This window comes from Macrotis lagotis, chromosome 4, assembly GCF_037893015.1.
Source record: "Macrotis lagotis isolate mMagLag1 chromosome 4, bilby.v1.9.chrom.fasta, whole genome shotgun sequence".
In the NCBI taxonomy this organism is placed as follows: Eukaryota; Metazoa; Chordata; class Mammalia; order Peramelemorphia; family Peramelidae; genus Macrotis; species Macrotis lagotis.
This window is the reverse complement of record NC_133661.1, coordinates 191,791,827-191,819,569: the sequence shown is the minus strand read 5'-3', so window position 1 is coordinate 191,819,569 and position 27,743 is coordinate 191,791,827. Positions and strand designations below refer to the sequence as shown.

Here is a 27,743-nt window from a genome sequence, read left to right as displayed (position 1 = left end):
AGAGGTGAAGGATTCAGGGTTTGGGCACTTCAACTTTGTTGATCTTGCTGCTGAATTGGTATTTAATTGACAGGCATCTTTCTTCTCATTTAAAAAAATCAGGTCCAAATTTGCATATTTCCAGCCCTAAAATGTCTCCTCTTTTTCATCACTTTGCAAATTGTGATTTTTTTCATTACCAACAGCTTGGGAACCACATGTGCAATTTCCTTTCAAGCTCTGGTTTGCAGTTTTCCCATAATGGGTGATTTGAACTCATTGAAGACTAGGTGTTTTCTTTACCATTTTCTTAGTCTCAGTTTTGATTCCCTGTTAACCATTTGTGTCCTTTCCTCCCTGCCTAAGAAACATACTCTGTACTAGAGGAAACAGAAGCAAAATAAAAAAAGAATTAAATACTTCTGCTTTCCTGTTTTTTTGTTATCTTTATTTTTTTTTATTTTTTTTTAAGGCAATTGGGTTAAGCAACTTGCCCAAGGTCACACAACCAGGCAATTATTAAGATATTATTGGATTTGAACTCAGGTCCTCCTGACTCCAGGCTGATGCAGGATATATCCATTATCCCACCTAGCTGCCCCCCATCTTCAATTTTTTTATATCTTCTTTTACCTCCAACATAGCTAAAAATTCTGCTTTTTATTATTCATATGAACTGTTAATTATTTAAAGTGGATTGTTTTGAAGTTGATATTTACTTCCATCATTTTTATATGTCATTTTAAAATCTGTATTGACCATGATTTTTTCTTGAATCAATTTCATGGCACAAGATTCTATCTATTTTTCCTCCAAATCTTTCCTCCCAAATCCCAGGGTAAACCTCTGACATGGCAATATTCTCCCCCCATACCTATCATGAACTTTATAATATTGTATATGCTTTTTTCTAAGATACATTATCTTTGATCAGAATCACCTTCAATAGAGCACATTTCCCCTCATTATATGTTCTATTGTTTGAAATTGCAAGCAAAACAAATAAAAAATATTTTAGTTTTCGTAAGAGAGAAAGAGAACTCTCCCAAATACCAAAGTATCAAGTCTTACGTGATATTGGTCCAGGAGGAAGAGAGCTAAGGGAATAAAATTTAACTCAACTCTTCTTAGTTCCCCTTTCCAGTAAAATAGGTAAATGGAACAAACATTTAAGTACCTATCTGTGCCAGGACTGTGCTAAATGCTTTACCAATATTGTTACCATTGATCCTCACATCAGCTCCAAGAGGCAGATGTTTATTATTGTCATTTTCTAGTTATGGAAACTGAAGTGTAGAGGTTAAATAACTTGCCTAAGTAGGTTAGTAAGTATCTAAGGTCAAATGTGAGTTTAGGATTTCTTGAGTTCAATCTCAGTACTCTATCCACTGTGCCAATTAGGAACTCTTTGTGGGGAACATAGGAAACAGGAATAGACAATCTCTCAGTCACCTCTCTATCCCCCTATATTGTTAAACTTCACATTTCATAATGTCAGTATTCTTCCACACTACTATTGGAGGAAGCAATATAAAGTAGACAAAATTTGATAAATTCAATAGAGGCATGTATTTACTACATAAAACACATAGTATTATATCCTGAAGGTACAAAATATACAATAAAATGGAGTTCTTACTTTCAAAGCATCCTCAATCTAGTGGGGGGGGAAACAAAATAATTATAATACAAGGTAGAAAATAATAGCTGCCAAATTATATTGTTCCCATCAGAATATGGTAAGACGATTGAGAAGGGACAAATCACTTACAGAGGGAGTGGGGAGACTGGAGAGTGAAAGAACAGGAAAGCTTCAGGAAATAATTAATACCTTAATTTGACTTTAAAGGAACAAAAAATTTGCACCTGGCATCAATGTTTGTCCATTCCAATCATGGGGCATCATGTATACAAAAGTACAGACTAGAAAAGAACAAACTCAAAGATCTTAGAATAATGTCATTTGGATAGAATGAAGAATGTTTGGAGAGAAGTAGTATAGGAGAATCACCACATGTTAGTCTGAAGAGTTTGGAGTTTGTTTGCTAAACAGTGGAGAGTCTGTAATGGTTTTCAAAAGCAAGAGAGTGATATGGTCAAACCTGAGCCTTAATATTATTATCTATTTAAGGTCTACAAAGTAATTTCTTGATAACAACCTTTTGAGGATAAGATTGTGCTTATATAGAGAGAGGAAAATTGGAGTTCAAGCGGGTAAACTGACTCAGGTTTGACAATTTGACAAGGGACCTCAGAAGGTATCTAGTCCAATAACTTCATTTTACAGTCGAGAAAACTAAGTATTATGAAAATTCAGTGACTTGCTCAAGGGTCACATAGTTGACAAATATAAGAGGCAAAATTTGATCCCAAGGTCTTCTGCTCAGCACATAAATATGCCCAAAGGCACACAATTAGGTGTCAGAATTGTGTTTTTAAAGTGGTTTTTCTGACTCCAAATTAGTGTTTTGGCTTTTTATTTTGTTTTGATTTTCAGACTATACCATACTGATTAGATATGGAAAAGACCAGTTAGGAAGCAATTATAATAGTCAAAGGAAGAAATGATGAGGTGGACCTGTAGTAGGATAACAGTGAAAGCAAAGAATATTAATAAATGGGTAGGATTGTATTTTCTAAGGCTTGGCTAAAATAATTTGCCCCTTTTATAGAGTCTACTCATCAGCTCCCATGATCCCAAGTCTTACTTAATTAGAATTTAGGTTCCAATAGCAATAGAACTCAGCTCTGGAATGGGAGAGAATCCCACAGGAGCAGTAACTGGTTTTTTTTTTGCAGCTATGCTACAGTTATCTAGAGAGCTGATCCATAGCAATACAGGAGGGATAGCCTTGGCTTGAGGTCATATCATAAGGGACTGATATGGTCAGTGAGAGGAGTAGCAGCAAAGGAAAGCAACTATAATTGAGTAGAGTTAATTAATTGTACCCCACAGGAAAAGTAGCTGATGAGAGTTGTAAGAGATCTCAATAAGTAGAGAAATGTTTGAAGGAGGGTTTGAAGACAAGAATCTTTGATGGTCTTTGGAAATTCAACTAGGTCTTTCCTACTTGCCTGATTTTATTATACTGGAAATTGTAATGAATTCTACTAGGTTAGGAAAGTGTAATAGTTTCTCTTAGGCTCAGTTCTAAACTGGGGTAACTATACTTTGGTATATTTGGTTTACTTTGTAATCTTCTAATTCTATTTGATGAATTTAAAAGCATTATTCTGAGAAGGGGTCGAAAGACTTTACCAGACAACCTAAGAGATTGACACATGAAAATAAATGACTTTAAAGTTTATCTAGTTCAATATTTCTCAAATCATGCTGCAAAGAACACAAGAACACCCCAATTTCATTTTTGGTGGAGCTTATATGGTGCTCATTAATAGGATCTTATATGTTATATATTAATCCACATTAAAATAATAATTTTAGGGGATTTTACTTCAAAGATCCTGCAGAAATTTTCTTTACACTAAAGTGTTTTATCACTTTGGAAAAGTTTGAGAGCCGCAGTCTAGTCCAAACCCCTTACTTTAAGAGATGAGAAAATTGAGACTCAGAGTAGAGTGATTTATACAGGTAGTAAAATAACAAAGCCTGGGATTAACCTCTTCCAACAACTTTAGGGAAGGTCTCTGTTCCCAATGCATCCAGGTCATCTCCAGTTGTCCTAATCCATATCCAGCAAGTGGACCTATACATCTCTGGAGGAGAAAGTGGGGTTGGCTACTTTGCTGGGAGTTCTGTCACTTGTGTCCCACTATTGGTCAGCTAAGCAACAGAGTTTTCCTAACCTGAGGAAGCTCTGTCCAAAGGATTGTACATTTTGATTGCTGAAACCTGGCTTGATATCTTGAGGTTTATAGGCCCCAAATCACTCTTTCTCATTTGATTGGTCAATAGTAGATCTCTGGTCAAGTGGCACTTGGTCATTGTTTGGACCTGGATTGACCCACAGTGGATGTAAACAGCAATTGAATCTTTAACTTCAGGATTGATTTTTTTTTCTTTGACCATGCAAAAGAGATCATTCTTTGCTTCATTTTTTTCTTATCTTTCTTAATTACTAAATGGACATTGCCTCAGTCAAAGTAAAACCAATTAAACACCACCTTAAAAAGGTCAAGGTCTTGCACTGCTTCCAGTCTTCTTGATCCATATCTGATCACAAGCTGGTTACTTTGCATGAATGTCCCTCACTTAAATCCAGGTCACTTGCATGTCATGACCGTTTTGGAGAATGAAGGACAAACAACAACAATAAAGTGTCTGTTTTAACCTAGTGTGACTGATGGATCTGAGAAAGATATTTAAAATAAAAAATGACTTTGTGACCTATTTTGCAGTACATCCTTTAGCACTGGTTCCTTTATTCTCAAAAATCTAGTTGTGTGTAATAGAACCTTGTGAGATAGAACCATCTTACAAGTGACAAGATGCAAAGGAACAGATGCTACTTATTTTGAAGACCTATAAGTGAATAGATGTGTTTACTGGAGATATGTTTTTCTTTCCAGAAGTTAATATCAATTGGACTGAAAGCATCATTTTGGTAACCAGAATGCGTGACTAAGTAATAGCCTAGTTGTACAATTCCAGTCTTATATAGAGGCACAAAATTTCCTTTAGACCTCAAAAATCTTCTAAGGGGAAGCTTGTCTGGATCATAGTTATCATCTCCTCTACATTGTAAGTACATATGAGTCATTGCAGATAACTAAATCTCAGTCTCCTCCTCCCAATCACCCCATCTTGTAAAATGACAGTGGTGGTGATGGATGTTGTAAGGAATGAGTCATAGAAATACATAAAGCCGCCTGAGTAGACACAAGGATGGGGATACCAAGCAGTTCTGGCAATAGGTACAACATAATAATACTTCAAAAGGATTCTATATTGATATTATAAAATACTCTGATTTCTGTAGTGATAAAATACTTGTAAAATAAGGATAGTGGGCATAACTTTACAATTAAGTATATCTGATCACATACATTAATAATACTGGCTGGTTTGGTTTTTATTTTATAGATTCAAAAAGGATCTCAACATTTGGAGAAATTGGACAGGATTTAATTGGATAATTAAAAATGTATCATTGATACTGAATTGGATTTCTATACTATTTCAATTCATCATAGTTGTTGTCCCTGTTTCATGTTGATCTGTAGCCCTACTAATATAATGAATTCCATTAGGATCACAGATTTAGAATTGGAATGGACATCAAATGTTATACAGTACTATTTTATCATTTCACAAAGGTCATATTAGTATCTGGGAAAAGACTAGAATTTGGATTCAGGAGTGCTTACTCCAAATTTGAGGCTCTTCTCATTACAACATAAAAAAGACCCTTAATATAGTGACAGTACTATATTATTCATGTAAAATTGGACAGAATTTGAAAGAAACTATACTTCATTCGCAAACTTTATGGTAAGGACTTTCCAGTTTTTAATTGGGACTTTACCAAATACACTGGAGAAATGAAGAGATTTTACTGTGAATGTTTCATCCTCTATCAAGATGGATAAGGCAGGGCTAATAAATGTCTTTGCAGCTTCTATTAGGGGTGATTTCACTCACTTACTGAAATGACCCCAGGGACTAGGGCTCAAATCTCTTGCCCTGCTTCCTAACAATACCAAATAGTATAAGAAAATGATAGATTTTTATAAGGTTTTCATTTTGTCCTATGAAGTTACAAAAAACAAACATATAGATATAGAAATGGGAACTTCTATTATATATTGAATTTATATATATATATATTGAATTTAAATATATATGTATATATATATATATATATATATAATATATATATAAAATTTAACACAACAGGGCCAACACCACCCTGTGTCTTCCCATTGCTTTCCTCATTTTTCTCCCTTCTGTTCATTTTTAAATGTTTCTTTGTTCCTCTCCAATGCTTTTATTACCCACCAGGCAGACCCAGATATGTCATTGCCCTTAGGAACACTATTCTATAGACATTCCAATGGGACCATAAGCACATCAGTCAAAAATCATGGACAACCAGTTTTCCCATCTGGGGGATTTAAGAAACTGCCACTTAGCTGCTCCAGGGAAGCCCTCTTAGAGAATTCTCTCTTGAAATGTTTCCTGGTAGAGGACATTTATCTTTGAGTGACTTTTAAAGTTCTTTAGGAGTGGGAAGGCTAAATTGAGAAAGCTAAGTGATTAGCTACTATGGTGATAAGCACTGTAGAATTTTCTGTAGAGAAAGAGACTATGGGTAGCACATTCCACATCCCACATCAAATGCTCCTGTCTCCTCATATTACACAGGCCTCATTAATCTTGCAAAATATAGCACAGCATATTTTACATGTATAATCAACAGGTTTGCTATATGCCAGGACCTAGAAGCTGGTATACAGAGTATTTCTTTTGAGGCACATAGAAGAGCATAATGACACATGAAACTAGCCTTGCACAAAGGTCTAAAGAGTCATTTAATCTCCAGCAAACATTCCTAGTTTTCTCCACTCTAATCAATAGTGACAGTTTGTAATGTAAATAATGTAATTAAACCTTTTGGAGTCTAATTAAAGATGTGGGGAATGATGTAGGGAGGATCATAGTTTTAACTGGTGGCTCAGTAAATTATAAAATTTGGAAAATTCATTCCAGTTTTTGACAATTCATTTGGTTCAAGGCACTGTATTATCTTGATCTTCTTCAACCAAGTGTTTCAGTGGATAGAACCCTGACCTTGGAGTCAGGAGGACAGGATTTAAAATCTGGCCTCAGACACACCATCTCTGTGACCTTGGGCAAGTCACTTTATCCTGGATTGTCTCACATGCAAGGCCATCTCCAGTAGCCCTGATTCCTAGCTAGTCATTGGACCCAGGTAGCTCTGGAGGAATCTGAGTGCAGCCAGAAGCATAATTCACTTTCTTTATTTGTCTTGCTTTCTTCATTGCAACATGGCTAATATGAAAAACTTTTTTTTACATGATTTCAATGTATAGTTGATATGTTTCTTGCCATCTGAATAGGTGAAGTCATAGGAGGAAAGAAAAGCATTCAGAACACAATTTTAAAAATAATGGTAAAATTAAATAAATATCAAAATTTTCCTTAAAAAAGAAAAAAAACTAAATGCTTTTTTCGGTTGAATAACTAAGGAGGGTGTATCCAGTAAGCAAGTAAAAAGAAATATGAATGAATTTGAGGTGAGGCTCTTTTAGTAAGAAAAGGTTCAGGAAATATTTCTCATAAAGGACATAGTGCTTGAACTTAATTTTGGGGGAAAATAGGAATTCTAAGGAGTGTAGGTAAGGAGTAAGGGCATTGCAGGTGTGAAGGACCTTCATTTGTACAAGGACACAGAGATCACATATATAAAAAATAGTAATAAGACCATTTTTAACTTGTGCTTAAATGCTTGCTTAATTAAATCAGGGAATTTATTTCTTTTATGGTATCAAAGAATGAAATATACAATCTTAGTATCCTTTGTACTTCTCTGCTCCTCTAATTAATTTCCTTAGTCTGTCTTGTATTAATGCATGATTTCTAAGGCTCAATTATAAGCAATTGCAACCCAATGGTATTCCAACAGCTTAGCAGGACTGTTGTTATGAATGCATTTAGCCTTGATTTTTCTTTTTCTACTTCCCACTTTGTGCCTCTCCTTGCACAGTGAAAAGGAGATCTGAGCCATTACCTGGAAGAATTTAAATGATGTAATTCTATTCTTTCAAGCAAAAAAAATACAAAAACAAAAACAAACAAAAAATTTCAATTTTTTTTAACCTATTTTGGTACCTTCCTCATTTCCCATCATTCCTTTAATATGTGTAAAACTAATTTACAGTAGTTAGTTAAAAAGTACCTTTTGATCACTGTTGTTTTCTTGGTAGAATTGGCAAGGTCAACATATTCTCCATCTTTTTTTTAATTCTGGCTATTCAAGAAATATCAAACCAGCATTAAAGAGGGAGGACAACTGGTTCAGGTTCATTTCTGTCAGGAAAATCACACATGATCAATAAATCAATGAATGTTCACTAACTAATTAAAATCATTGGAATATTGGAACAAAACGAATCTTAGAGATCACCTCCACTAGCCTAATTATATTTTAGATGGGGAAAACTGAAACCCAGAAAGGTTATTCACAAAGATACTGGGAATCAAACCCAGGTCTGTTGACTTTGTTTCCCTACTATACCACTATTGCTTCTGTTTCTGCTATTGTTATATTGCTCTCTCCACAGATAGAGAAATTATACTTATAGTGAGAGGAGATAGCATTGGAAATTTGCTTCCTTTTGCCTGTAAACATCAAGTAATTGAGCTAGGCTGATTGCTTTAGTTGAATGTTGAGAGGCACAATTCAAACCATTTTTTGGTATGATCTTGAGTAGGCCTTTTCTTCTAGATTCCTAGAATCCTAAATGTTAAAAATTACTGGGTAGACCAAAGTGCATTACAATTTAGAGAATCTAAAATCCTAATGTCAAAGTATAGTTATCATTCTCTAAGTTGCCACAAAAAGGCATGATGGTATAGTGGATGGAAATTTTGACTCAGAGTCAGGGAAATCCAGCCTGATATATAATGACTGTGGGACACTGGTAAATTACTTTCTTATTCTTTCAATGATCCAGGCAATTCTTCAAGACTGAGTCTCTAAAAAGCAAATGAATTAACCATCTGCATGAGTAGATTTTCCTCACTGGAAGCTCCTAATGCTGATGACATCATAAATTTAGTCAAAGAAAAATATTATTAAATTAGAACAGGAATGCATCATTTCTTCATTTAATTTTTGTGGTAACTAAAGCTGACAACTCCAGTGCTTGTATCCACCATGATAAATTTAGAGACTATCACACCTATTATGCATTCTGTGGAAAGAGAATTGTTGAATTTCAATGACCTGAAAGCTTTAAAATCACAATTTCTTTATTTGTTAGTCTCTCCTGTCCATTTGGAAAATCTGGTTTCTAGTAAAAATGAGCTGGAATATTGCCTTGCTAGATCTAAGAGAACCTAGATTCAAGTCTTGTCTCAGACACATATGGGCTATTTGATCTTGAAAAAAATATTTATCCTCTTAGTGGTCTAGGTAACTCTCTAACCTTACACATTTCAGAGGAGATGCTGATCTGCAGTAGTAAGGAGTTTTCTCATTTGGGAGGACCAGATAGAAAATCACAGATATAGACCTTTTTTATCCTTAATATTAGACTGTTTATGGGTTCTTTAAAATTGCCTTCCAAATACATTATGATTGTCAAGAAAAACAGAGAATATATCTTGAGAAAGAAGTACAATTTGGAAGTTATGAGCTTGTTAATTGTAATTTCACCACAGTCATCTTCTTGATCTGGGGAAAGTTCATCTTAATCCTTTTCTAATTCCCCCCAGTCTGCATTTACCTCCCTTTTTATCCTTTCCTCCATTCCAACAAGCAGGTATAATTTTAAGAAATTGCCTTGTGCTTTTTTCTTTTTTTTTCTTTTTTGCAAGGCAATGAGGTTAAGTGACTTACCCAAGGTCACAGAGCTGGGCATTTATTAAGTATCTAAGGTTGGATTTGAACTCAATTCCTCCTGAATCCAGGGCTGGTGTTCTATATCCACTGCATCACCTACTGCCCACCTTGTAGTTTCTTTAGAAGCACTGACATTTATTTAATTTCAAGTATTCCATGAATTATCTTATTTATTTTTACCATCTCATCTAGAGTATGGAGAAAGTAGGATAGGTTTTTTCCTTTAAAAAATAAATGGAAGCAATGGAGAAGAAAATGAATTTGATCCAATTTTGTATCAGAAATTCTTCAAAGGGATGACTGAAATTTGATTATTCTATGTCCATATGGAATAGGAAATGTAAGTACTGTGGAATAACATTTTGAGTTCTTTAGAAGAGAAAACATTGGATTGGAGAGCAGGAGGGGGTAAAGGATTCTGATAATATAGGGAGAATGTTAGCATCCTCTCTCCTAAAATCACTTTTTATAGATGTTTGAAGAGATATGTGTAATTTTCATTTCTTTATCCCTAGAAGAATGTAAACTCCTTTTGTATTTTGTTTTTATCTATACTAAGTAACAGTGCCTTGAGTATTATTAATTTTTTAATTATTGGATTGACTCAGAAGACAAAAGGAAAAACAATGCAGGAAAGTGGGAAATGGATGAACTTATTCTGCTAGGAGCAGCCTCTTACCTACTTAAATAGAAGCTATGCAAATAAATCTCTGGAATACATAGCTTGAAACTGGGGTCCATGCCTTAGTGCCTTAGTTACCCTACAGAGACTCAAATGTGAACCAACCACACAGGATCTCATTCATCCCAAGAGAAACCAGTATGCATTTATTAAAGACCTACTATATAACAAAAAATAATGTCTGCTCTCAAGGAGCTCGCAGTCTTCTGGGGACACAACATGCAAATAACTATGTACCAATACATATATAGATGATAAATTGGAGATAATCTCAAGAAGTAAGTATTAAGGTGGAATAGGAAAAACTTCTTGAAGAAGATGCATGTTACATGCATCAAAAATAGATGGTTATAGAAATGAAACGTACTAATATTAAAGTGATTACTTATAACTGAATGTTTATGGAAATAGAATACAATATTGAATTACAATAGCAAATAAATTATAAATATGCAGTTTGGGGGGGGAAGAAAGGTCACTTTGACTATAAAGTGGTTATAATGAAAATGACCATTTGTTAAGCCTGTAGTGATCTGCTTTCAACTTCTTCCATCTCAAATATGTAAATTCCTTGCTGAAAACATGGTTTATATCTGTTGTAAATGGATTTTATGTCAGTGGATGAGTCTGCTTCATTGCTAGTAAATCTGCACTTTCATTCCCAGCAAATTCATGCTGTTAGGGGAAAAATAAAAGGATGAAAGCTCAGATTCTTAATGTGTTTTCCAAATGAAAGCAATCATTAGGTATAGAACACTTAGCTTGCCTGTCATATCCTTATAAAGAGATGTTTCTTTGTTGGCCAATTCCACTGGATAACTTCAGACAGTCCTCTAAGATTTGGTACCTGTCAGACTTTCAGTTGAATCACTGTATACTGGATAAACTTGTTCATTTTCTATATTAGCCCAAAGAGTATAGTAAAATTAACCTGCATTAAAACTCAAAACCAAATCTCCTTTTTATTATTGGTTCCATGAAGCCGGAAACAGTTTTTGAGACTATTTGTTGCTCATTATTCTCACAGTCTCTGACTGATTGCATTGATGGGGTGGGAGTAGATGCCATCAAATCCCCTGGACCAAACAGTGAATGAGTTGGAACAGAAGTAATTTCCCTGGTTAATGGTTGAAAGCCCAACTAGGTAGAGCTTATGTTGAGGCTTTATTTTCCATGCAGATGGAGAACTTTTGCTCCAAGGAGTTTGAAGTCCTTGGCTCATTTGAGAATTAGATGCAAATGCCTAAAACTGTGAGAGGCAGCCTGGTCTAGTAGAAAGAAGGCCAATCTTAGGCTTAAGAAGTTGGGGGTTCAAATATTGTACTTGATACATATTGGCTGTAGAATAACAGGCAAGGTATAATCTTAAAGTGCTTTAAGCAACTCTGGTAAAGTTAGAATAATGCTTTTAAATTCATAAAATAAAGAACATAATATTATGAAGGAAAACAATTGTGCTAAAATAGTGAAATTAAAATAAGTTTATCTACCCAAGGTTAATGAAAGGGGATATTATGGAATCTGCCCAGAAAAAAAGTGGTGAGGGTCTTGTTGTGGAAGGCATTAAATAATCAAGATGTTTGAATTCTATCCTAGACCAGAAATGAACAATGAAGATTTTTTTTTAGTAAGGGATTGACATGGTCATACATCTATATTAGGAATATTAATTTGATAAAGGATGAATATGCATTAAAGAGGGGAAAGGCCAATTAGCAGACTATCTCAATAGTCTTGGTGAGAAGTAATTAGTAAACTTGAAATAGGATAATGACTATGTGGGTGGATAGAAATTGATATAGGAGATAGTAAGGGATACAAGAAAGAGAAACTAGAAAAGATATAGTAGTATAATTTACAAATTTGGACTTCTGTTTGGATGTGGAGGAGGGCATTGAGGGAAGCGAGGAGATAAAATGGTTGAGATAACATTGTTTTTTAATGGGAATCTACCACTACCTCTGTATTTGATTCAAAGGTGGGTCTTAGGATGATGTTGAAGTCCTAACCTTTATTGACAGGCTGGTTCAAAATCTAAACATTTATTTAACGGATGGAGAAGAAAAAGTGCCTACTATGTGCTAGGTACACTACTAAGCACTTTATAAATATTTTCTCATTTGATCTTATATTAGGCAGTAAAACAAAGACAAAAATGAAAAACTTTACCTTCAGTGAAGTTATTTTTTTCAGGGAAGGGAGATATAACACTTTGACAGATAAGGAAATAGAACAACAAATATAAAATATTTTTTTCTTTTTTAAAGATTTTATTTATTTTGAGTTTTACAATTTTCCCCAATCTTAATTCCTTCCCTGCTACCCCCCCCCACAGAAGGCAATTTACCAATCTTTACATTGTTTCCATGGCATACATTGATCCAAATTGAATGAGATGAGAGAGAGAAATCATATCCTTCAGGAAGAAACATATAAGTAAAGGAGATAGCAAGATCAGACAATAAGATATCAGGTTTTTTTTTCCTAAATTAAAGGTAATAGTCCTTGGTCTTTGTTCAAATTCTTCAGTTCTTTCTCTGGATACAGATGGTATTCTCCATCACTGACAGCCCCAAATTGTCACTGATTGTTGTACTGATGGAATGAGCAAGTCCATCAAGGTTGATCATCACCGCCCCATTTTGCTGTTAGGGTGTACAATGTTTTTCTGGTTCTGCTCATCTGGCTCAGCATCAGTTCATGCAAATCCCTCCAGGCTTCCCTGAATTCCCATCCCTCCTAGTTTCTAATAGAACAATATTGTTCCATGACATACATATACCATGATTTGCTAAGCCATTCCCCAATTGCAGGACATTTACTTGATTTCCAATTTTTTGCTACCACAAATAGGGCTGCTATGAATATTTTTGTACAAGTGATGTTTTTACCCTTTTTCATCATCTCTTCAGGGTATAGGCCCAGTAGTAGTATTGCTGGATCAAAGGATATGCACATTTTTGTTGCCCTTTGGGCATAGTTCCAGACCACTCTCCAGAAAGGTTGAATGAGTTCACTGCTCCACCAACAATGTATTAGTGTCCCAGATTTCCCACAACCCTTCCAATAAAGTATTTTCAAGAAGGAGATTCACTAGTAACTATGAGTAGAGCAGATCTGGAAAGTCTTGAGTAGGAAGAGGACCCCAAGCCAAACTTTGAAAGAAACTAGACATCTTAAGAGGTGGAAGGAGTACAGTCTGGAAATGTGCAAAGGAATGAAGATGAGACTGGATATCAAGCATGAGATTTCATGATTTGACCAGTTCTGCTTGAAAAAAGGCAGTCATGTTAAATAAGTCTAGAAATGGAGAATTGTTTGTTGTTCTTTGTTTTTTCTATTCTGAGGAGAATAGGAGGACAGACAAAGGATATTCTAGAGGTAGAAAAAACATTATTGCAAGCAAGGTAAGTCTTAGAGGTTGAAATGAATTTAATTTAATGGTTCTTACTCAATGAAGATGTTAATTTGGAAGAGAGAAGGGGAGAAGAAAAAGAAAATATATACTTCTGATTTGAAGTAATGCATATTAATCTTATTTGAATATAGCTCAAGTAAGAAAATCAAGCAATATTTATTCCTGACTCTATTCTACTGAAGAAATAGCTAAGCACTCTATTCCCTAAGCAATTTCCTTCCTTGAAAATGAATATTGATTGTTCTATGCAGAAGGATTCAAAACAATCAAATCATAGAGAAAAATGCCAACCACTTGGTCTTTGACTAGTATGTCATAGGGAAATATAAAGATGAAGTGTGTGTCTGTGTGTGTGTGTGTGTGTGTGTGTGTGTGTGTGTGTGGCAGAGAGAGAGAGAGACAGACAGTCACAGATAGTAACAGACAGACAGGCAGAGAGACAGAGTTCATCTCATATATATATATATATATATATATATATATATATAGTGAGAGAGAGAGAGAGAGAGAGAGAGAGAGAGAGAGAGAGAGAGAGAAATCAAATCTTAAAAGAAGATGGATGACCATAGGTCATGGATATTTGAGGGGAGAATTATGTGTCAGAAATCAGTCTGTCAATAAAAGTTAAGACTTCAGCATGATGATACTTTCCTTGATTTTGTATTTTTTTCTTTGTATCTTTGCCTTTTCCCCCAGAAATGGAAACAAAGGCCCCTGAGATACCAGATTCTAGGATGTTGCCTGAATTATAAAGACAACAAAGTTACTATTACCACCTTATACTACTTGCCTTCTTTCTCTTCTTGGAGTCACAAAAATTGACCGTTAACCATCATCCATCATAACTTTCTTTGGTCCATGCATACTTGTCTGTCTTAAGTAAATCTGTCATAGGTAAAACTCTGATCTTGAGGGGAAATTTGGACCTTTGCAACACAAAATTCTTGTCTTGTAGTATTTATATCTTGGAAAAGCAAGATAAGATGAGATATGAATTCTTCATAATTGTATTTGTGTAAAGGGTTGATGGCTGTATAAAAACCCAAGTGTCAAATAGATCAACAGGGGAGAAGAAAGCAATTGAAAAAGTAAAGAAGATGAAAGTATATTTTTATGAGATAAAAAAATTAGGTGACTTAAGAGTACAAATAATAAATATGAACTAAGCAGGTAAGGCAATGTGACATGGTAAAAAAAAACATTCATCTCACAATCAGAACATATGAGCTCAAAGCCCTATTTTTAAAACTATAAACAAGAAAGTATCATGTTATAATGAACAGAGTATTAAACTTAAGAGTGCTAGGAGCTGAGTTCAAATCACATTCTTACTATTTACTTCCTGTATGCCTTTGAGTAAAAGACTGAATCTTTTTGGGACTCAGTTTTCCTAAAATGAGGTTAGGCTAGATGATCATCAAATTTTCTTCCAGTTCCAAAGCTATGTACTATGACTCTTTTGAGGCTCAGTCTTTTCACCTATAAATTGGGGATAAAACTTGTACTAGCTACTTCCTAGATGAATGTGAGGAAAATATTTAATAAATTAATCATTATTATTTCATGTTTCTCATCTTTTTGAATGAACTTTAGAGATAATAGGACAAGTCTCTATCTGTCTAATATCTTATATTTAATATTCTGCAACTATTGAACAGGTGGATAAAATAGATGCTTTTTAAGTTGAACATGTAGATAAAATAGCTGGTTTTTGTAGTTGGATAAAAATGATGTGAGATCATCCTTCAAAGGTTCAATGAAACCATCCTCAGGACAATTCTAGTAGCAAACAAATTCTAGTAGTAACATTCACCTTATCCTATTTCCATATGATTTTGAGTTTTTATGCATATCATTGTTTTTGTTGCTACCATCTACTAAGTTGGGGATCAAGAAATTGGGGTCAGAAGGTAAGGAATTATTGACCTGTGATCTCCCTTATTATTCTAAACTTGAGACATTAAAAGGATGAAGAGAGAGGGAATTTTGTAATGTTGTCATAATTAGACTATGTATGATCTCTAAAGATAAGGGCAATTGACAGCTTGGGTCTTTTGGCTCAAGAATTGTTTTTTAGTTCCATTTTGGGAAAGGTCAGCCACTGTTTACTGGTAGAGTTCCAGTTTCAAGGTGAAAAAAGGGAGGAAGCTTTTCTATGAAACATCCAGTTCTAAAGAGGGTTTGAAAGAAAAGTTCGAAATGACTATTTCCTTTGGATTCACCAAAGAAAACTGAGTGCCAAGGGTGTGCATTCATCCATCTGTACCCAGCAGCCAGAGAAGCAACAAAGACAGCTTTTACACTCCCAGTTAATTAGTCACCAAGTTGGATGCTGCAATCTGGGGTACTGTCTGATTATTTATCCCTGGTGCAGATATTTCTGATTTTCAGGTCACTACGTTCAGAGAGGGGTATGAGACACCTTTGTGTTCTTGAGCCACCCAAAATGGATTTCATTTTATTTTATTTTATTTTTGCCATGTGAAATCACAAGTTGTCACCTTGGCTACTGGGTTTAATTTTTTTTTCCTTAAGAACTTGGAGTGTTAGGTTGTGAAGGGAAGTGTAATTTCAGAAGAACATTTTTTTCTCTGTCTCTCCCTCCCTGCTCCCCTCTCAATTTCTAAGAGATGCTGGCTGAAGCGACCAACTAATTTGCTCCTGCATTGATGCTGTAAATAAAAGCATCTCCTTGAATCTCCGGGGCTCTAACCTTCCAAATGTACCTCAATTCAGTTAATCATGAGTCCAGCTAATTTCTAAATGATATAGCAACCTGTTAGGCTGATATAAGGCAGAAGAAAAAATGATTTTGAAAGGCAAGTCTTGACAGTGACTGCAAAAAATTTGCAATTTATGAGATGATATTTTAAATGTGTAGGGATGGGAGAATTACACTGAGGCAGAAAAAAAAGGATGTTTTTCTTATTTTCAAGGGTTTCAATGTTAGGGGGGGTAGTTTAAAGGACAGATAATGCTATTCATTCAATTGAGCACAGAAGATTTAAAGAGTTACTGAGAAGATTCTCAGAGTGAATAATCTCTATGTTCATCACTGAACACAACAATCAAGTTTGATTTTCAGGAATACTGTTAAGACATGGGGCTATAGTTAAAATAAAAAGCACTTATCTCCTCTCACAGAATAGGGAAACATGGTTTTTTGATGGTTTGTTTTGTTTTATTTATATTTTTTTACTAATTTTTTATGACAACTTCAAGTATATGGCTGGGTACATAGTATTTGCATGTTACTTTATTTTATTTTTTCCAATTATATGCAAAGATAGTTTTCAACATTCATCTTTTTGTAATTTTTAAAATTCCACATTTCCTACCACTCTCCCTTCACTTTCTCCCCCCCACCACGACAGCAAGTTATCTTACATAGGTTATACATATTTTAGATTATTCAATATATAGTACTTGCTTTAAAATACTTTCTAATTGAAATTTGAAATTCTAATTGAAAAATATTTTCTAAATTGAAATTATTTTGTTTCAATTCACCTATTAAATAATGAGATATACAAAAAACATCTTAAAGTTTACATGGAACTTCTATTCTTTATTGTTTGATTTTTCTAGACACTCTGAATTTCAGTTTAGATATACTTATTTTTATGTGTCTTCCTTCTCTTTAGATTGTTAAATTCCTTGAAGGCAAGACCTGTTTTGTATATGTCTTTGTTTCTTTAGCACTTAGCATATAATCCAGTGAATTTGTAATTTCATTGGTGTGGGCATTCCTCCAATGATAGAGATCAAAATTAATCATGTCAACATCTCTTTGTGATCCTTGTCTCCATTGCCCCCCCAATAAGTTTACCATAAGGAGGCCCAAGCTAGGTCCTGAACTTGAGATCTTTATCAAGTTTTCCTAAAATTGTAAATACCAATGGAGCATGCAAACTCTCCTTTATCACTTACTCTCATTAGAACTTGCCCATCTTCCTTATTCATTTGATTACTTCCTTCTGCTTTGCTTCTCCTACCCAATTCCTTGTTTGTTATATTTTGCAACCTACTCACACCCACTCTGCAGCTGTCTTTTGCTCTTTGAGTATTTCTCAACTTAGGTTCTTTAGAGGTTATCATGTTCCATGACCCTTAACCATACAACATCATCCTAAGAATATTAGTATTAAAAAGATGAGGCTTTGTTTTTGGAAGAATCTTGGCATCTGTAAATAGCAACCTATGAAATAAAAGACCTGAAAATAGTAGGAGTTCTTAATCAGTGGTTTTTGAAAATAATTCAATTGACTGTCAGATTTATGAATAAAAGAACAAAGAAAAAAACATATCATAAGATTAGACCAAAGGAGAGATCCTAAATGGTTGGTTCCATAAATGACTCACCTCACTGATGATGAATGCTTTTCAGTTTAGTGAGAACTCTATGTTTCCTGATATTTCTAGTAACCTGACTGCCGTGTGAAGTGGTAAGCCTAGACATTAATTGGATCTGAGAATCTTTTCTGTTCAAATCCTTGATGTGTAGTATTTACTTCATCTGACTGGGCTGCAATTGAAGTTCCACATATCCTCTAATTCATCTTCCCTCCAGGATACAAAAAACATTAGTATTTCTGGAGTGAAAGAAAAATCTCTTAAATCAGAGGTGCCAAAAATCTAGTACCCAAAGGTACCAGTCTTGTTTATGCAACCACTTATTGCATACTAGGATATAGGAGGCACTGGCCTAAATGAGTTATCCAAAGGTTTTCATGATCATCTCCAGAGTGGAGATCTGAACTAAAGCTTCTAAACTTTTCATTTGGGGCCTAAATTGATCAGTAGTAACCTCTAAAGGCCAGGCCTATTTGATTCTAGCCTACAGTGGTTTCCTTAGGGTTATTCTGTAGAGGTTCTCTTGAAACATTCCTGAATGATCCCTCAAATGGTCCAGTAAGTGATAAGAGCAACAGCTTCTTAATTATAATCTTTCCTGAGGAAGAGTTCTTCTGTCTTCAGTTTCCAATGCACTGTATTGATTTGATGCTCATATTCTGTCTTTTTGTCCTGTTATTCTCTAGTCTTCCTTGGCAAGCCCAAAGGGCTCTAGCAACTTTACATAAGAAGTGGCCTTGATGCTAAATACCATCACCAACTATTGTTGCATAGGGTTCTTTAGCAGGACCACAGGAGGAATGATTGAAAGAAATCCTTGTAACATCCTGACAGTTGGTGGAAGCAGGGGGCTTGAGGAGCCAGTTTGAATACCCCTTTCTCTTTTATAAGATAAAATAATCACACTTCCTTAGCTATATCATTTTAATTTCCTTTTAGAAAAAACAAAGTCAGGGATATTTTGATGACAGTTTTGTAACACCATAAGGCAAGAAGCCACATTTGCAGAATACTTGAGACACACTTAAGTTAGATAAGAAACAACTGTATTTTACAGGGGACAGATTGATCTATTTGCTTTTTATTATATTCAGTCAGCTATATAACTCTGTGTTTTTCCCCTGTTGTCCCTTCAATTTAAAATATTATTTGGAGTTTTTATTATAAAGCTTATATAAAAATCAAGTTAATATTAAATAACAGTTCTAATGATGAACACAGAATATTCATCCTGCTTTGTAAGATGAAGTATACCTATTTATTCAATAATCTCTCTCATTCTTTCAGAGTCATACAGATTGTGTATAGTCACTGCTAAAAGATAAACTTTATTAGAACTAACTTTGTCAAATGCTGGCTTTCTCTTCAGTTCCCATGGCCAGTTTTGACTACACTGATGTCAGAATAAATGCATATCATGTGGTAATAGACAGAGTATAATTGTTACTTACCTTATAGACTTTTATTTTAAAAATGGGGCAAACTATATAGACTTATTTGGTTGTATTTGGTGGTCTCATCACCAAAGAAGTTCATGGCTTGATTAAAACCATCAGAAAAAAGAATGAAAATCTATACTATGAAGAATGATGAAAAGGAGAGTTGGAGTGAAAAACAAACGTATGAAAAATAAAAAAGATCCTGACATTTCTAATTAAGAAAAATCCTCCGATAATGAAAAACTGCTAACTATCAACATGACAGATTGGTAGAAATCAGCACATTATGTGCTCCTTAAATCTCATCTGTAGTATTGATAAATCAAAAGGATATTCAGAAGAGGGTAGTTAGGATAGTTAAGGAAGTGCCTTTGAGTACATGACATATTACAGATGTATTGAAGGAAATAAGCAAACTTAATCTAGAGAAAAGGAGCCAAAGAGGTATAATGGCTATTTTCAAGTATTTGAAGAGCTTTCATTTGGATTGTTTTCTTTTGGTTTTGTTATTTTACCTGAAAGGAATAAATGGAAGTTTCAAAGAGGCAAATATAGACTTGATGTCAGAAAAATACACAAACAATAGCAACAACAACTTCCTAACACATAAAACAATGCAAAAATAAAATGGGCACATTTACTCTGTGACATTGTGCAAGTCTCTTAACTCTTTTTTCAACCTAAGTTTCTTCATTTGCAAATGATAAAACAGAGTACCTACCTCACCAGGTGGTTCTGAGGATCAAATGAGATTACATGTAAAGGGTTCTATAAATCTTTAAGCACTATAACTATATTTATTATTATTACGATTATTATCATCTCCTTCCAGGTGTTGTAGTGAGGATTCCTTTTGTATATAAATTGGATTAAATATCTGCTGAAGTCTCTTATGATTCTCAATTATTTTAATTCTGTAATTTTATTGAACCTGACTTCCACCAGTCTTTGAGATGTTGCATAATAATCCTGGGTAAAAATGACCTGCACAAGGCTGATTTTTTGTTTATTTTTCCTGCTCTAAGTAACTAGAGGAAAACTCTACTAGCTTCTCAGATAGAATTCCCCCACCCCACCCCAATGTTTGCCCCCATGAGGACCTGTACTTATGCCTCAAATCACGTACCTAAGGTCAGCTCCTACTGTCTGGTACCCATGTTTAACTGTGGTCTTATTTTGCCCTATCATACCCCTTTAAACTTGTCTGATCCTTTTAAATAAGGCAATCTCTACAATTGTTTTATTTCAATTATCAGGAACAATTCTGTTGTGCCTATAAATTCTTATCTTTAAAGAAATTTTCAAATATTCCTTATTTGATCCAATCTATACTCCTTAAATTATCATTCAAAGTCCTTCTTATATTTCACTATTTCCTCATCAAAGTCTTCCATTACATCTAAATGTCTTCTTGCCATTTTTCATATGTGATTTGACTCATTCTTATCTCTAGATCCTCACTCAGTGAGTTTATCCCACTTGGAATGTCATTTTCTCTAATATCTACCAATCTAAAATTTACAAATTCTTCAAATTTAATTTCTAGATTCCTAATTATCTTTCTGATCATTCCTCTGTTCAGCATCCTTCATTAGCCTACTATTATTTACTGACTAAAATAAACACTCTTTATCCTTGTATTTAGTATTCTCCACAATATAGCTTCAATCTAACTTCCCAACCTTTTTCTTACAAATGATCCTTAACCTACTTTGCTGCTTGCCCAGACTGCTTACTGCTATCTATCCATGCCTACTATCTACTGCTTTTATGAATTTGAGCAGGCCTTTGAGAGAGCACAGAATAGATTATTCTTATCTCCACCTGTTGAAATCACTCCCTTTCTCCAAGACCCAGTTTGGGTGCCACCTACTCCCTGATTCCCTCAGTAAGTAGTTACACCCTTTCTCACTGTTCCCTTAAGACTTTTTTAATCTCTTGTTCTTTTTTACATTCTGCTTTGCATTATAATTATTTATGTAAATATATTATTCCCCAAATTATATTTCAAGCTTCTTGAAGGTCTCTCTTATTTTTTTCCTTTTAAATGCTTAGTAAATGATAAATGACTTAAAATTAAATTACCTCATTTTCAGGAAGGCTTCCCTAATTTTATCTTGCAGTATTTATTTTATTTATATGAATTCCTCAATATTCCTCAAATTTTATGTATCATTCTGTAATTTGCATTATTATATGTTGAACTTCCGAATATTTGCAAAGTGCTTAGTACCTTTACTTATATTGCATTTCCCATGTCATTTCTTTTAGTGCTCCCCATTCAAAGCACATATTAAATGTTTGACAAAGTCTTTCCTGATCCCCTTAATGGTTTCCCCCCCTGAAATTATCTCCAATTTATCCTGTATATATTTTCTTTCCACATAGTCATTTGCATGTTGTCAGCCCTTGAACAGGGATTGTTTTTGGCTCTCTTTCTATTCTCAGGGCTTAGCACCATGCCTGACACATAGTAGTCACTTAATAAATGCTTGCTGACCTGTCTTGTTGTTTAAAAGACTTAATAATTCCAAGTGACCTAGTGACTCAGTATAGTTTCATGAACAAATTATCTCATTCTTTGTGTTTCCCCTTCCAAAATGAAGGAAGTCATCCATGATTTCACTTACTCTCTTTCATATACAGAATGTGATACTAAAATGTTTGGGGAGAATGATAGAGTTTTGCACATGGAAAACAGAAGTAGCATCCTAAGAAACTGAAGAATGAGAAGGGCTTGAAGAATGCTTTGTATGCTTTTGTAAATATTTGAATGAGAGGAGAGCAGGAGTGAAGGCAGTGTCTTTCAGACTTTTGTTAATTGGTTTTCATGTTTTCATGTTAAAGGCAACCCAGTGTAAAAGAGAGAACATTAAAATTTGTCACTCATTTTCTTCAGCTCACAAGTCAAGGAGGCAGGGGAGGTGGAATATTCTTTATTCTACTGCCATTTCCATGTTCTCTTACCTTACTTTCATCATCCAGACAACTCTTTGTTCTTTGATTTTCAAACTATACCTACCTGATCAAAACCCTGGGAGCTGTTGCCTATAGATACCCTGTTCCCACCCCCATCCCAGGTTACTATTATTTCCTGACTTAATGAATTTGATAACTGGCTCACAATTTTTCTCTCCTCCCTAACTCCAACCTTCATAGTAGGGGGCTTAAATATAAATGATAACTCTAATCATGTGTTTCCTCTACCTACTTACTTCCCATGAACTACTCTTCCACATAACACACCCCTCAGTCTCACAAAGCTATGGTCAGACCTTTTATCTTGCTGTCACCTACAAATTTACTATTCTGTGTTCAAGAATTCTGAAAGCCCCTTATCTGACTTTCACTCTTGTTACTTTCCTCTACTTTTCCTCAACTCATAATCCAAACCTTTTCAATTTCCTCAGATCTCTCATTTTCCCTCCCCCTAAGCTCTCAGTTAAGAACCTTGCCTCCTATTTTAAAGCTTCTTTTTCTCCTGTCTTCCTCATCTCCTATTACTGCTTTCTGCCATTATCTCTTTCTTAATCCCTATCTCACTTGAAAAAGTGACCTTATTCCTCTCCAAGGCTAACCCTTCTCCCCTTGCAAACACTCCTATTTGATTTTGTTTCCTCCAACAGATTGCCTTCCATCTCCACCCTTTTGACCTCTCTATCTATTTTGGTATATACCCTTTGCCTACAATTGTATCCCTCCCTCCCCCTTTCTGAAGAAACCAACTCTTGATTCTTTTGTCTCTGGTTTTGTCCTTTATCTCTTCTCTATTCTTTGTAGCCAAACTGCTCAAAAAAGATTGTCTTCAATAGGTGCCTCCATTTCTCTTCTCTCACTCTCTTCTTAATTCCTTACAATTTGTTTCTAGCCTTATCATGTCACTAAAACTATTTTCTCCAAATAGACCAATATTTTTTTTGTTGCCAAATATAATGGCCTTTTCTCAATTCTCACACCTTGGTGTGAATCACTTTCTTCCTCTCAATACTCTCTAGATGTTCAGGACACCAATCTCTCCTGTTTTTTCTCCTACCTACCAGATTTTCTGTCTCCTTTGCTTAATCCTCTTCCTGATCATGCCCTCTAACTGTAGGTGACCCTCAGCCACCCCTTGTATTCTCCTTCTATACTACTTTACTTGCTGAGCTCATCAGCTCTTGCTGATTGAATAATCATCTCTATGTTGATGATTTTCAGATCTACATATCCAACCCCAAATGTTCTGCTCACTTCCAGTCTTACATCTTTAATTCAATAATAAATTCAATAAACATTTATTATGCACTTATTTGGGTAGGCACTATGCTAACAGTAAAGGATATAAAAAAAGGCAAAAGAGTCCCTGCCCTCAAGCAGCTTACAGTCTAATGGGGAAAACAACAACAAACTTATAGTCTAATGGGGAGGATAACAATAAGCAAATATATACAAAGCAAAGATTCCTAAGGATAAACAGGAAATAATTTACAGAGGGAAGGCACTGGGAATGAAGAAAGACAGGGGAAGAATTCCTGTAGGAGATAGGATTTTAGTTGAAACTTAAAGGAAACCAGAGAAATCAGCAGTCAAAGGACAGGAGGGAGAACACTCTAGGTATTGAAGACAGACAGAAAGAATTCAAGGAAGTTGAGAGATGGAATGTCTTGCTTATAGAACAGTGCTTCAGTGTCACTGAAGAGTACATGTTGGGGAAAAAATGTGTATGAAGACTGGAAAGGTAGGAGGGAACTAGGTTATGAAGGGCTTTGAATGCCAAATAGAGCATCTTCAATTCCCTTTAAGATATCTTGAATTGGATGTCCAGTAGACACCTTAAACTCACTATGTGCAAAATAGAACTCAGGATCTTTCCTCAGAATCTTCCTCCCCTCCTGCCTTCCCTAATACTGAAGACATCATCATCTTCCCAGTCTCTTAGGTTCAAAACCTAGGAATCCCCCTGGATGCCCCACCCATAATTCAGTAAACTCCAATGACTCCTATTAATTCTAGTATCCAATACAAAATTCTCTGTTTAGCAACAAAATCCTTTTGCTAGCCTCTGCATACCTTTCCAGTTTATACCTTACTACCCAGCTCCTACTCTTTGGTCCAGTGAAATGGACCTCTTGGCTGTTCTAAGAACAAGACATGCCTTTGTTCTTGGCATTTTCTTTGACTGTCTGGGACACTGGAACACTCTCCCTTCTCTGCTCCCGCTACTGACCTCCCTGGCTTCCTTTTATATATATATATATATCTATTCTTATTTTGTAGAAACTGTTTTTTTTTATACATTAATAAAATATTCTTGTTTAAGAGTAAACAAAATACCCCCTCCCCCCCAAAATATAGACTCATTTGAGTGATAAAGTAAAGGGGAGAGAGAGAAAAAATTAAAATTAAAATAATAATAATAAGAGTAATAATTGTAGGTATGGCCAGGTGGCACAGTGGACAGAGCACCAGCCCTGGAGCCAGGAGCACCCAAGCCCATATCCAGCCCCGTACATCAAACAATCACCCAGCCCCGTACACCGAACAATCACCCAGCTGTGTGGCTTCCTTTTAAGTTCCACTTAAGATCCAAACTTGTTACTGGAAGCCTTCCCCCATCCCCCTTAATTCTTAATTCTAGTGCCATTTCTCTATGGATTTTTCCTACTTATCTTCTATATAAGCATGCTTTGTATGCATTTGATCTCATGTTGTCATCCCCTTTAGATTATAAGCTTATTGAAGGTAAGGACTGTCTTTTGTCTCTTTTTTGTTTGTCATAACTTAGCACAGTGCCTGGCAAATAGTAAGCCTTTAATACTAATTGACAGGGGTGGTGTAGTGGCCTAGTGGATAAAGCACCGCCCCTGGAGTCAGGAGTACCTGGGTTCAAATCCAGTCTCAGACACTTAATAATTACCTACCTGTGTGGCCTTGGGCAAGCCACTTAACCCTGTCTGCCTTGCAAAAACCTTAAAAAAATACTAATTGACAGAAGACTGTTTTCTTCAGACAATTCTTTCTTTTATTCTCCTCATTAGAATCATTTGACTTGGTGAGATAAGAATTTTGCTCTTGAGAACACTCATCTCTTGGGAGCTGACTTTTTGAAATTGGTTTACCTCTTTGTGCTTACAATTTCTGACCTGCAAAATGGGGACAGTAATAATATTTGCATTTTCTACATCACAATGTTACAAAAGTGCTGTATAATCTGTAAAACAATTAAATAATTATGAATAGTTTTTTTAAGTTAGTACTTGCCTTCATTAAACCTTATAGAAAGATCTTAGCTCCATTTTACAAAAGAAATATAGACACAGAAAGATTAATTGATTCAATAGGGATACACCTTGGTTAGTGTTAGAGCTGGAAGATTAGAACCCAGGTCTCATATAAATAATATAAATATAATATAAACAGAACCATGTAATGGTTTCTAATTATCTCTGTTGTTATAGGGAAATAAATAAGCAACAATCCTATGCTCTTTAAAAAAATTTTTTTAATCCTATGCTCTTAAGAAAAATTATTACCAAAGAACTTTAGTTAGCATGAAGGGGAAATGTGTGAAAAGAAGCTCATAAGAATTTCATGTGATTCCTGTCACTAATGTTCACCACCTGCTCCTATTATTATTATTTTTTAACAACTTATTTCAGAAATCTATTTATATCCTAGTTTCCAGTGGAGTCTGAGTGAAAGCTTAGAGGTAGAAATGGGCAGGTCAAGTATATAGAGGGATAGTAAGAACCATGTACTTATTTTCTGGCAGCATTTTATATATCAAAGAGTTGCTCTAGATGAACACCATCAACTTTGAATGTGAGCCAGGAAACTCAAGTGTGCTACAACCTAATTGCACTTCATAGCCACTCCTGATCAGTTTGGCTGGGAGTTATTCAAATACTCTCAAACTTTCACTGTAGGCATATCAAATGTGCATTTTATCAGGTCTCAGTAGGATTCAGCCCTATTTGCTATCATGAAATCATATGCCTGAGAAAGAGCTGGATGTAATTAGGTTGAACACTGGGTCAACTGAAAGGACTGGGTAGGCATGATGTACTTAATACAAAAGTGAGAACACTGAACTCTCAGGCTCAGTTAAGATTTAACCAACTGGGGCCAATGTCCACTGATAAAATGACTACAGCAGGAATGATTTAAATGAGCATTTAATGGAAATTCATTTGGCACATCGTCTTAATTCAGATCTTTATTAAGAATCTGAACTGAATTTGATGAGTGGATGAGATGACTGATTTGGAGATGAAAAATCTTATAGACTTTAGCTCTGAACCAGGATTATATAAAGAGGTTTGTGACAAATGAAAGATTTCTTTAGCTCTTAAATATCTGTATTGGGTATTGACTTTTGCAGCTGTGCTATATAATCATGAGTAAATTTGATCAGAATGATGTGTGATGCTCTTTTAAAGCAGGTCAATATTTCCATTTAAATAAGCTCCATAATTTTATATTCAGAACTGTATGTATTTTTGTGAGCTGGGTAAAAGGAGGATTCGTATTCTTTGATATAAGTTACATGTTTAATTCATTACCTTGCAACTGCATATGAAGACCATTTCAAAAAATGGTAGTGTTTGTTTTATCTTTATTGGTGGATATCAGATGTTCTTGGTAATGAGACTGAAAATTTTTAAAACTCTTTGAATATAAGCAATATCATTTGGCATGCAGGTGATTAGAAATATGTGCATTTAATGTCTGGTGTATATATGCAAAGAATGTTTCTTTTGCATATATAACATAAAATAGGGATAACATTTTGGATAGTTAGCTGACTTACAAAGTCCTTTCCATGTCTGAAATGATGAAATTCTATGAGATTCTCTGTATTGATATGACAAATTTAATTGAAGTGTGCAGATAGAGAGACTGAAGACATATGAATGAACTATATTATTTTTTTTTCTCCTCTGGAGTAAAGAAGATATCATAGATTTGTCTCACAATAGTTTCCTTTTGGGCTACCACTTCAGAACTTAAGTATTTGTGACAGATATATCAATCAGTGTATTTCTTAACTAGCTAAATGCCAATTTAAAATAATCTAGTGTATTAAATTCCCAAGTCACCCACACTCCTAGAGTGGGTTATTTTTTCTTTATATATTTGGTTTGACTGAGTTTCCCCTTTAAAATCCTGGATAGCATTCAAATTATAAAGAAAAGAAAGCAATTCTATCCAGCCACAATTTTAGAGAAGCTGTAAAAAAATGAAGTTTGCCAAAAAGCATATGGAATATCTTGTCGCCTCAGAGACAAACAGTTGTTTCAGATGGATATTTCCCTCTCTTAATAGTGAGCCACATGTCACTGTTC

At 34.9% G+C, this 27,743-nt stretch overlaps 1 protein-coding gene across 10 annotated transcripts in view; it reads left to right on the top strand.

Annotated features, from left to right (window-relative positions):
* The window catches only part of RYR3 (ryanodine receptor 3), an 833,777-nt gene that overhangs the window by 87,104 nt on the left and 718,930 nt on the right, over positions 1 to 27,743 (top strand). For 5 of the 10 annotated variants that reach the window (XM_074235023.1, XM_074235018.1, XM_074235017.1 and 2 more), the window contains exon 1: positions 23,815 to 26,715. The exons of 1 other annotated variant lie outside the window; for it this stretch is intronic. In XM_074235023.1, coding sequence (XP_074091124.1) covers positions 26,653 to 26,715 — 63 coding nt within the window. In that variant the 5' untranslated portion in view covers positions 23,815 to 26,652. Of the gene's footprint in view, positions 1 to 23,814; positions 26,716 to 27,743 lie in introns of those variants that run through there. 4 more of the 10 variants (XM_074235022.1, XM_074235021.1, XM_074235020.1 and 1 more) reach the window with 1 other exon arrangement.